The sequence below is a fragment of the Lactuca sativa genome, chromosome 4, assembly GCF_002870075.4.
Source record: "Lactuca sativa cultivar Salinas chromosome 4, Lsat_Salinas_v11, whole genome shotgun sequence".
NCBI lineage: Eukaryota > Viridiplantae > Streptophyta > Magnoliopsida > Asterales > Asteraceae > Lactuca > Lactuca sativa.
The window spans coordinates 146,624,658-146,636,763 of NC_056626.2; the positions used below are offsets into that span (position 1 = coordinate 146,624,658).

At 28.4% G+C, this 12,106-nt stretch overlaps 1 protein-coding gene across 1 annotated transcript; it reads left to right on the top strand.

The window, feature by feature from the left end:
- Positions 1 to 680: 680 nt before the first annotated feature.
- On the top strand, positions 681 to 5,469 carry LOC111892297 (uncharacterized). The gene is made up of 2 exons (XM_023888372.2): positions 681 to 831; positions 5,129 to 5,469. The coding sequence occupies exons 1-2, from the start codon at positions 779 to 781 to the stop codon at positions 5,367 to 5,369; spliced, it is 294 nt and encodes a 97-aa protein (XP_023744140.1). The 5' UTR covers positions 681 to 778; the 3' UTR covers positions 5,370 to 5,469.
- Positions 5,470 to 12,106: the final 6,637 nt, after the last annotated feature.

The window sequence follows — 12,106 nt, forward strand, 5'->3', positions numbered from 1 at the left end:
GGATGATAACCTAGCGATGTTTCTATCATTTTCTGATATTTTACACATTTGTGCTCACAAAATCTTGATTTAATAATACAAAATACTCAAGTATTCTAGACGCGGTTTTGATTTTTTTGACAGAACATGTTAAAATTAGAATGGTCCAATACAAAAGTTACAATATTGCTATACGATATAATAATTTATGTTTAGAAGATGAATATATGCATCATCTTAAATGGGGACAATTCGTGATTGGGTATTTGGGTATGGCATGAAAATGGATGCGATAATGAGTTGAGTTTTTGGGACATGGTGTAATGATGGCATGACTCATGATGGTAGTTATCAAGATTACACATTTGTGGGCAATATGAGAACTACTTCATGCAATCATCCTTTCAAGCCCATACATGGATCATGGATGTCTCCATCATTATTTTCGTCTTTTATATATATGATTGGCTTTAAAACTTTAATTTTAATATTTTACCATTCTTGAAATTGGAACTATTTTATTTAATATTTTAAATGGGATTTTATTTTTGTTGTAGGTGACTTGTAGGATGGCCAAAACTAGAAGAGATGATGATGTATGAGGCTCAGATGGTGCTAACCATTTTTCTTGGGAAACTAAACTGTCTTTTGTAGTCTTATTGGCTGTTGCCTAATATTAGATATACATATAAATATAAATATAAATATATAAATAAATAAGGCAGAAAATAGAAAGCATGGTGGTTATAAAAGAGGGTGGAATGGCGAAGCTAAATGACATAGAGTCGATTCTTGCAAGATGTCTACAACAATTGGAAAAGGAGCTCAAAACATGCATACCTTCTACATAAAGTAAGCTCTTATTACGTTATATACATTTCTTATTTTCTTTAAAGATATGAAGAAGATTATGTATATATAAGTTCTAGATTATAACTTAAAATCAGATGTGTTGTAAATTAGTAGCATCCAATTGTATGTATTTTCAGTCTTTTTTATTTTATTATTTATACGTAGCATGTCTGCAGTGATGAATAAACATATAACCTTGGGTTACTTTGGAAAATAATTTGATTTATTCTTGATAATGGTTGATGTTATTTTACAAATAAAAAGATAATCAAGGAAACAGCAAAATTGGTAAATTAATTATGGAGTTTTTTTCTATGGTTTGATGAAATAATGAAGTAATGAAATGTAGTTAGACGTCATAACTGATTTACATCCTTTATAAATATTTGGGAATACTTCTAACAATTTCTACTTTTTATTGAAGTGATATAACAAGGGAATAGGTGAACATGGTACCATATAAATTTTTTTCTTTAAACTGTATACCTTACCAACTATAGCTAATATAAAATTTTTGCTACCAGTATCATACCAAGTATATTTCGTACCACATTGTTTGGCTACTAACAAGTTTGGTTGGTACAAATTTATAATGATATATATCTTCTTTATAATTTTCAATTTTTGTTTAGTAAAAACATGCAAGGGCATGAGACATTTTTGTCGTTTAGTAAAGAAATTAGTAAAATAATTCTTTTTAGCTTACTAGATAATTCTATTAAAGTAACTTTTTGATTTTTTAATTTAATGTGGTAATAATTTTTGACTACCACTAACTAATGACTAATACTGTGCTCTTAAAATTATAAACACCAAACACTTGACAATTGGAGTGTATATATATATATATATATATATATATATATATATATATATATATATATATATATATATATATATATATATATATATATACATATATATATATATATATATATATATATATATATATATATATATATATATATATATATATATATATATATGAAAATGTTCGAATGAGAATAATTATAAAATCGATAATGGGAGAACAAATTTTAATCACATATGAATAGCTTAATCACATGTGATTAATTAATAGATGATAAATATTTGTTTTCGTGTTCTCAATTTTATAATTGTTCTCATTTAATTGTGTGTGTGTATATATATATATATATATATATATATATATATATATATATATATATATATATAACAAATTTGTTGGTACAATATTACCAACCAAATATATTGACTATTTACTTGGTTCATATAGTAACATATTGTTTGGTTCTCTATATTACATATTTAACGGTGCTAAAAGGGGTATCATATTCATTAATTAAAATAATATTGTAATTATTATTTATTATCAGTTTCATTAATATATTGTTATAATTATTAGTACCGTTATTATTGTCATTATATTGACACTATTATTAGTATTATCAATATTTTCGTTGTCAACATTATTTTTTATTAATTTAGTATATAATTTACAAAAAGCAAATCAATTATTAGTAGAAATAGTAAAATTAAATTGATAAATCTATTATTCATAATCTATTGCAAAAAGCGTTAATGTACCAAACCAAATTGCACATAATTGGTCCTAAAACCAATAATGATGGATTTTTGGATTTTAGAATCCATCATAGAATCGTTTCCAGTATCAATCACATGTTTTCGAAAATTCGAATTGATTTTGATTTAAATATTTGGAAGAAAACCAAAAAATTAGTCTTCAATATAGGTAAAAGGTTCCCTTACAATTTTACTAAAACTACAGGGTTTGTTTCTTTCATAAGATAATGTCGGATGAATTGATTTTGAAACAATTGTTTTTCACGCATTCCATATTGAACAAGAATTAGAAATGAAAGAGGTAGCAAGACTTATAAAAGCGAATGATTGACAACTATTTCTACCGATGTTACTTTTAAGTCTTCACCTTAGACTTAGTCATTGAAAATTTATAACTTTAAAGTACAACTAATAAACATTTGACGATTATTGGTTTTTAAATGTCACAATTAATAAGTATTTTACTAGACTCTTCATCTATTTGGTGAGGGAAAACCATTTTTTTTCCATAGATTTGGAAGGGAATCCCTAATTTTTTAAGGGCTAGGGGAGACCTATTTTGATATGGGTTGATGTGGTAAGAGAAGTATATCCTACATTTTATTTCTATCAATTCTCTTATCCATTTAAATGATGACATATATCATATTAATATCTTAAAATATCATTAAATTTCATTAAATGAGTATTAAATGTTACGAATGTCATCATTTTATTGGGTATAATGATATGTAGGAACAAAAAATAGAAAAATATTTTATTTCATAAATAATAAATCTCAGTAATAAATTATTGAAAATTTCGAATTAGATTGACTTAGTTATTTAAATAAATAACTTATCAATATTATTACAATACAATTTTACTCTCACATAATGTATATAAATACAATACATGAATACATTAAGTATCTTATAAAATAAATCATTTAACTAGTGTGATTCAAAATAAATAATTATATTTTAATACATTAATTTGATTTTTTTATTTGTCAACTCTTACAAATTAATATAAAGCATTTCAGTTACTTGATATTATTTTAATTTATTTTTAATAACCAAATGATAATATATTACAAATCAAAAAAAACAAAAACTTCATTACACACAATTAAAGTAACTAAAATATAATAAATAATATATTTCATAATTTATAATTTTTTTCTTACCTTTAGTATTTCTTTTCCATCCATTTTCAATAAAGTAATATGATTGAATATTCGTTAGCTGATTTCAATATATTATTTAATATATATTTTAACTTTATATGATACTTTTGTTATTTTGAAATGTTTAATCTTTGAAACTTCAAACAAAATTCTAAATATTAAAAGACAACATCTTATTCTTAATTCTTAATATATAATCATTTAACTTGTTTATAAATAAATATAAAAAAATCAAGATACTTATATTTAATACTTAATATTACAAATTATCTTTATATCTATCTTTTTTTTTAATTTTTTTTATAGTTTTTTTGTAAATGAATTAATTAATTTAATTTTAATATTAGCACATGGAAATCAAAGCTATTGCACTTAATTTCTTAATTTATACAAGTGTTAAATCATAGTCAAATAAACCAAAAGGATGTCAAAAGCATAACTTTTTATAAAATTAAGAATAACCAATATAAACAACCCACAATATTGACATATAAAGTTTATTGAGATTATATGGTTTGAGATGAATATTTATTTTAAATAATTTTATTTGACTTTGTTTGTAAATTTTATTTAATTAATATGATCATTACAAAGTTTTAAACTCTAACTTATTATCTGTTTTATCATATAATTTAAAATTAGAAAATTAATTTATATCAAAATTTTAATTTAATACTATAACAATAATTATTTCATCCCTAATATCAATGAGTTAACTATTTTTGACAATAGAAATCTGTAAATATTCTAACTACATAATTATATTATATAAAATACATAAAACATGAGACAATTTGTTAAAATACAATTTTGGAAGGATCGCACTTTACTATCAAAATAATATATGTACTAAATAAGACTATAAGAGGATATTCACACCAATGACAACATTATCTAAAGAAAACCAAGACATACTATTTTATTTTAACAAAAGACACTGATAACTATCAAGTTCGAAAATTGCAATTTTTATAATATAGATTTTTGAATTATTTATTTATTTATTATTATTATTATTTTTACAAATAAGAATTTCGAAAATTATTTTTCGAACTAAAAGGCAATATTCGAAATTGCTATTTCGAACTAAAAAGCAGTTTTCAAAATTGTTTTTTACTAAAATTAAGTTTTAAAATTGTTTTTTTGTCAAAAAAAATAAAAATAAAATAATACATATTTATTTCAAAATAATAATTTTTCAAACTTGATGATCATTTATAGTTCTTGTTGAAAGGTTGATAAGGAAATCTAGTTATTGGAGTAAATATTTAACTCAACAAAGAAACCAACTGCCACCATATCTTCATACAATCACTTTGATTACAGTATCTATATATTTTATTCACAAAAATCTAAATGCTCAATGGTTGATGATCAATGTTTCAATATTACCATGAGACAAGAATAACATTCGTTCAAAGTCACTATTCACTAATTTCTCTTAATCTTGAATTTAATTTGTTAAATTAAACAATGATTACGTATAATTAATTTGCATTTTTTTAACGGCTATTACAGTTTATAAGATCATGAAAAACTAAGTATATTATTAATTATTTCCAGACCAGCATTGAGAAAGGCGTATCATAGAAAGAGTGGGGGTGCTGATCATACTACAAAACTGAACCATGACGAAGCTAAGAACAAGAATTTGTGCAGCGGGTCTCTTTCAGATGCTAATATCGTTTGGGTCCCTGATGGTCGTACTGGAATCTATTACCCTAAGGGACAAGAAAAAGTCATTGAAGATGTCCCTACTAATGCTGCAAAGGATTACACTGTAAATTGGTTTTCTATGCCATAAAATCTGTTGTGATTTTCTTCCATGCAAAGTATGATCGTTGTGGAATCTTGAAGAGAATCTGGAAGTAATAAACTCTAAGAACTCATGTGATTTGTGTTCATATATTGTCTTTGAGTTGGTTGATGTTTTGCAAAAGAAAAGGAAACCGAGAGTTGTCAAATGCGAATATATAAAACACACTAAGATACCAACAATTATCTAAATATTGCAACAAAAATACAATAAAGCCAAATTATTACAGACTAGTTGTGAGACCCGTGTATTACACGGGTTTATAAAAAAATTTAATATAAAATTATAAGCATTACATATTTTTTAAAGTAATAATTTTAAATAAATACAAAGAATATAATAAATAAAGTAAATAATAAAGGTTGTAGAGCATTTATTATGAAATTTAATAGATTGATGTCATTAAAATGTGGATTTTAAATTTAAGAAAAAATGAAAAATTTAAGAAAATGACAAGTGGAAAAGAAATAATTCAAAAACTCTTAGAAAATGACATGTGTCAAATTTAATGAGAACATGACATTTGGCAAAATTGATTTTCATTTATTAGGTTAGATTACAAACAAAGATTATATTTATCCTAATAATTCGGATATGGATAATTGCTTTAAGGTGTATTTGATATGAAAAAATTAAATTAGAAAGTAATGGAATGAACAAGGTAATAAAATGAGCAATATAATGAGTTGAATTATTGTTGAAAATAATAATATAGTCATTCTTATATTTATTTGTATGAATGGTAAGTGTTTATTCTCAAAGGGTTATTGTGTTCAAAGATATTGTTGTGGGATAAAAGTGTAAATGCAGGGACAAACACGCGGATCTTCTGGTTTGGGTTGGATATTCGGGTATGCTCCATATTTGTGTTACGGATGTATAAAAGAGGAGAGAGAGTGTGGAGATATTTCAGATCACTTCTTCTTCAATTCAAGAGAGTTAAGGTTTTCTCTCGTTTTTTGTCTACTCCTCTCTGTTCTTGAGTGTTTTAGCAAGTTGTTGTAATTGCTTAGAGTCTTGATAATTGATCAGTAGTTTAGATGTGTTTCATTGAATAATCTGATTAGATTAGGATTGAGTGTATGAATCTGTGAGAGTAGATTAGGGTTTTGTAGTGAGATTTCAACTGTAAGTACATGAAAACCTTATGTTTCTTTGTCCTCTAATGATATAAGAAATGAAGATGTTGGGAAATATGTCTTGTGTGATTTTAACATGGTATCAGAGCAGTAAGGCTCATGTTCTTTGATCCTGACGCTTGGGTTGTTGTTAATCGTAGTTTGGTGGTTTGGTTTCTCGATGATCTGTAAAAGGTATTTCTTCCTTTTGTTTTTTCGATTGAATCTGGTTAGATTTAGGGTTTCATTTTCTATTTACCCTAGTTTTGATTCTGTTTTATGAGATCCTGGTACTGCGAGATGTTTGATTGATCTTGCAGATTGGCGTTTTCATTTACTTGGTGCTATTGTTGCGAGGTTGGATTAAAAGCTCTGGAAATAATCGATCAATCCCTCTAATCTGAAATAATCCTCTTGGGGTCAGATTTCGTCACCGATAAACCCTTGTAGGGAACGAATTCAGGGAGTCGATTTTAGAACAACATCTTTGCCTATTGCACTGTGAGGGCTTCTTGTTCCCTTTTTCCTTATTTCTTTAGTTGTAAATGTGAGAGACCCTGGTTGTCTTGAGTACACAAATTATTTGTTTTTGTGTCTTGTGTTGTTCTTGATCTTTTTTCGACTCTGTGTTTGATTGTCTTGGGCCCCGACACACTGTGGTGACCATCTGGACTTAAAGTCAACACATGGTCTGTTGTTTGTTGTTTGGTTTTCTGTTTACTATTTGTTCTTGTGTGTCTTCTGTGATTCACTATGGCAGGAGACACTTCTGAAGGAAGTGGTACTCCTAAAGATAGTACTACTGTTGATTTTGATGATCCCTTATATGTTCATCCTTCTGATAATGTTGTAACCTCTATCATAACAATTAAGTTGACTGGAAATGAAAATTATCGGTTATGGCGTAGTGCCATGTCTAGAGGCCTAAAGGCTAGGAATAAATTGAGTTTTGTTGATGGTACTATAACACTTGAAAATACTGAAACTTCTAAATCTTCTAAATGGGAACGTGTTAATGCTGTTGTATGTAATTAGATATTAGGATCTATTTCTGAAAACATATATGCTAGTCATGTCTATTCTGACAAAGCTAAGGATATTTGGGATGAATTATTTGAAACCTATAATAAGGCTGATGGATTTGTAATTTTTAATATCCATCAACAAATTAATACTTTAAAACAAAATGGTCCAGCTCTTTCCGATTACTATAATAAACTTGACTTGTTATGGAAGGAATTTGATGGTTTAACAAGTCTAACTAAATGTGTGTGTGAGACTGCTACTAAACTTAGTGATCATTCTAAATTGATGAAGCTAATGCAGTTTCTAAGTGGTCTTGATGATGTATATAATCAAGTCAAGAGTCATAATCTCTTGATGGAGCCCTTACCAAATGTTAAATCTGCCTTTTCTATTCTTTCTGGAGAAGAATCTCTTCAAAAGAATGGTTCTCTAAATTCTTTGGTCTCTTCCAAACCACAGGTTTCTGTTTTTAATAGTAAAGTCAATGATTTTAAAAAGGGACAAGGTCAAAACAGGTTCAGAAATCAAGGATTACAATGTAAACATTGTAATCTTAAAGGTCATACAATAGAAAGATGTTATAAGTTGATTGGTTATCCAAAAGATTTTAAACAAAGAAATGAAAATAATAATCAGAATAAGTCCTTTTCTATGAATTCATCTTCTGTTAGTTCTAATAATAACACTGTAGTTTCTTCTGAGTCTGTTCACAATAGTGATGTTCACTATCTCACAAGTGAACAATACTCCAAGTTTCTTCGTCTCATTAGTGACAGTTCTGCTAGTGAGGATGTGTCTGCTGCAACTAATATGGCAGGTACATCTACATTTACCTGTTGTAACTCCTTTGTCAGTTTGAATAATTCTCAAAGTTGGATTGTAGACTTACGGGCGAATCAACATATGATAGCCTCTGAGTCACAACTTGAAGACACAGTGGATGTGTCTAAACTCAATCTTCTTTTTAAACATCCAAATGGATCTTCTGCTCCTATAAATAAAATAGGAAACATTCAGTTGTCTTCCCATCTCACTTTATTTGATGTATTTGCTGTTTCAGAATTTACTGTTAATCTCTTGTTTGTACACAAGCTTTGTAAGGATGGTGGTTGTGAGGTTGTATTTTCTGAACATAATTGTAAAATTCAGGATTCACTATCAAAGGAGATGGTGGAGAATGGTAGGGAATCTGGGGGGCTTTATTACCTTGACCATGTTCCTTTAGGTAATTCTGCTAGTTTAACTAATCCTAAATGTTGTGTTTCCAAATTGACTTGGCACAATAGACTTGGTCATCCAGCTGACCAGGCCTTAAGTGTTCTAAAAGATAAACTGAAACTTGAAAATGAGTCTATACCTCCTTGTGATACTTGTCATAAAGCAAAGCAGACTAGAGAGCCTTTCTCTCATAGTCAGCATCTTTCAACTCAATTGGGTGAGTTGATTCATCTAGATGTTTGGGGTCCCTATAGACTTGCTTCTGTTGAGGGCTATAAGTATTTTTTGACTATTGTGGATGACTTTACTAGGGCCACTTGGGTTTTTTCTTTTGAAATCTAAAAGTGAAGTTTTTGATTGCTTTAAATCATTTGTAAATATTCTATTAAATCAATTTAGTGTTAATATTAAGACTATAAGGTCAGATAATGGGACTGAGTTTGTGAATAATCAAATGAATTTTTTTGTATAGAACATGGTGTCATTCATCAGACTTCTTGTGCTTACACTCCACAACAAAATGGAGTTGTGAAAAGAAAGCACAAACATATTCTTAATGTTGCACGGTCTCTTATGTTTCAGTCAGGAGTTCCTGTTAAGTTTTGGGGAGATGCAGTTTTAACTTCAGTTTTTTAATAAATAGGATGACTACTTCTGTTCTAAATGGCTTATCTCCTTATGAACTTGTTTTTAAAAGAACTCCTAGTTTTTATCATTTAAGAGTTTTTGGTTGTCTTTGTTTTGCTGTTAAACAAAATGTCACTGATAAATTTTCTGAACGTGCAGAGAAATGTGTCTTGTTAGGTTATTCTTCTGATAAGAAAGCTTATAAACTTCTTAGTCTGGATACTAACACTTCTTTTGTATCTAGGGATGTGAAGTTTTATGAGTCTGTATTTCTTTACAAATTAAGGTCAACTATTGCTGACAAAACTGTTGATACTTTTGGCCCTAGTGATCCCTTTTCCTATGATGTTTTTGACACAAATGAATACTTAAATGATTCTATAAACCCAGATGAACTGAGAGTAGAACTGCAGGAGGATGGTACTGATGCAACTACTAACTTGGATGATAGTAACTTAAATGTGTCAATCAACTATAGTGACGAGGCAGTTGTGCCTCCTTCTGCTGGTTCTGTTCCTTTTTCTTCTGATGTGTCTGAGGAAAATAGTCATACTTCCTCAACTCCTTCTGTAGAGCTGTCTTTAGGTGCCTCTAGATGTAGGCGTGAGTCACACATGCCAATTAAGTTTGCTGATTATGTTATTGAAGGAAAATATAAATATGGCATTGAAAGATCTGTTAACTATTCTCTACTTGATACTGATACTAAATGTTTTGTTTCCAATCTAAATAAGACCATTGAACCCAAAGATTACAATGAAGCCTTATCTGATCCTAATTGGGTAAAGGCCATGAATGAAGAGATGGAAGCTCTTCATTGTAATCATACTTGTGAAATAACTAACTTACCTAAAAATAGAAAACCAATTGGTTGCAAATGGGTTTTCAAAATTAAATATAAGTCAAGTGGTGAAGTAGAAAGATATAAGGGACGGTTAGTTGCTAAAGGTTATAATCAAAGAGAGGGAATTGATTTTGAAGAAACTTTTTCTCCAATTGCAAAAATTGTCACTATTCGCATTGTTATTTCATTATCTGTGCATAATTCTTGGACTTTATATCAGTTAGATATAAATAATGCCTTTCTCTATGGTGATCTCAATGAGGATGTTTACATGTCTCTTCCTCCTGGATATTATTCTGCAAATGATTCTAGGGTTTGTAAGCTAACAAAATCGTTATACGGTTTAAAGCAAGCTCCTAAAAAATGGAATGAAAAACTGTGTGCTTCTTTGTTTATGTTTGGTTTTCAACAAAGTATAAATGATTATTCACTTTTTGTTAGAAGGTTTGAAAATTCAATTACTATGTTACTTGTATATGTTGATGATATTATATTAACTGGTAATTGTGAAATTGAATTAAAAAAAGGTTAAAGATTTTATGAAAACTTCGTTTTTTATTAAAGATCTTGGAGTTCTTAAGTATTTTCTGGGTATTGAATTGGTAAAATTTGATAATGGTTTATGTTTAAATGAAAGAAAGTATTGTTTAGAACTTCTACATGAATATGGTATGCTTAGTTGTAAACCTGTTAACACTCCTTTAGAGACAAATTTTATGATAAATGCAGGAAATGATGATAAAAGCAATGAGTTATTAGATAATAAAACTGAATTTCACAAACTTATTGGGAAACTTATATATCTTACTGTTACCAGGCCATATATTTCTTATGGGGTTCAAGTGCTTAGTCAGTTTATGCACAAACCTAGAAAATCTCATTTAAAAGTTGCTTTCAGGCTGCTAAGATATTTAAAGGGTAGTCCCGGAAGAGGAGTAGCAATAACTAAATCTGATAATTTTGTGTTGAGTGGATTTGTTAATGCAGACTGGGCCAAGTGCTTGACTACAAGGAAATCTGTAATAGGTTACATGGTGTATTTTAATAACTGTTTGATATCATGGAAGAGTAAGAAACAGTCTACTATTTCTAGATCTTCTACTGAACCTGAATATAGAGCTCTTGGGTCTATTACTTGTGAAATAATTTGGGTTTTAATTTTTTTTTGAATTAGGAATTAAAGATCTTATTCCAGTTTCTGTATTTTGTGATAATGACTCAACAATTAAGTTAGCTCTTAATCCTGTGTTTCATGAAAGAACTAAGCATTTTGAAATTGATTTGCATTTTGTTAGAGAAAAAAATTTCTAATGGGGTTTTAAAATTGGTTAACATTAGTTCTTCTGAACAGAATGCAGATATTCTCACTAAGTCTTTGAATATGAAACAACATGATTTTTTATCTAAGAAAATAGGTCTTGTTGATATTTTTAAGGAAAACAAATAAATATTTCGATTGAGGGGGGATGTTGAACATAATAATATAGTCAATCTTATATTTATTTGTATGAATGGTAAGTGTTTATTCTCAAAGGGTTATTGTGTTCAAAGATATTGTTGTGAAATAAAAGTGTAAATGCAGGCACAAACACGTGGATCTTCTGGTCTGGGTCAGATATTCGGGTATGATCCATATTTGTGTTACGGATGTATAAAAGAGGAGAGAGGGTGTGGAGATATTTCAGATCACTTCTTCTTCAGTTCAAGAGAGTTAGGGTTTTCCCTAGTTTTTTTCTCGTTTTTTGTCTACTTCTCGAGAGTTTGGGGTTTCTCTCGTTTTTTCTCATTTTTTGTCTACTTCTCTATGTTCTTGAGTGTTTTAGCAAGTTGTTGTAATTGCTTAGAGTCTTGATAATTGATCGGTAGTTCAGAGGTGTTTCATTGAATAACCT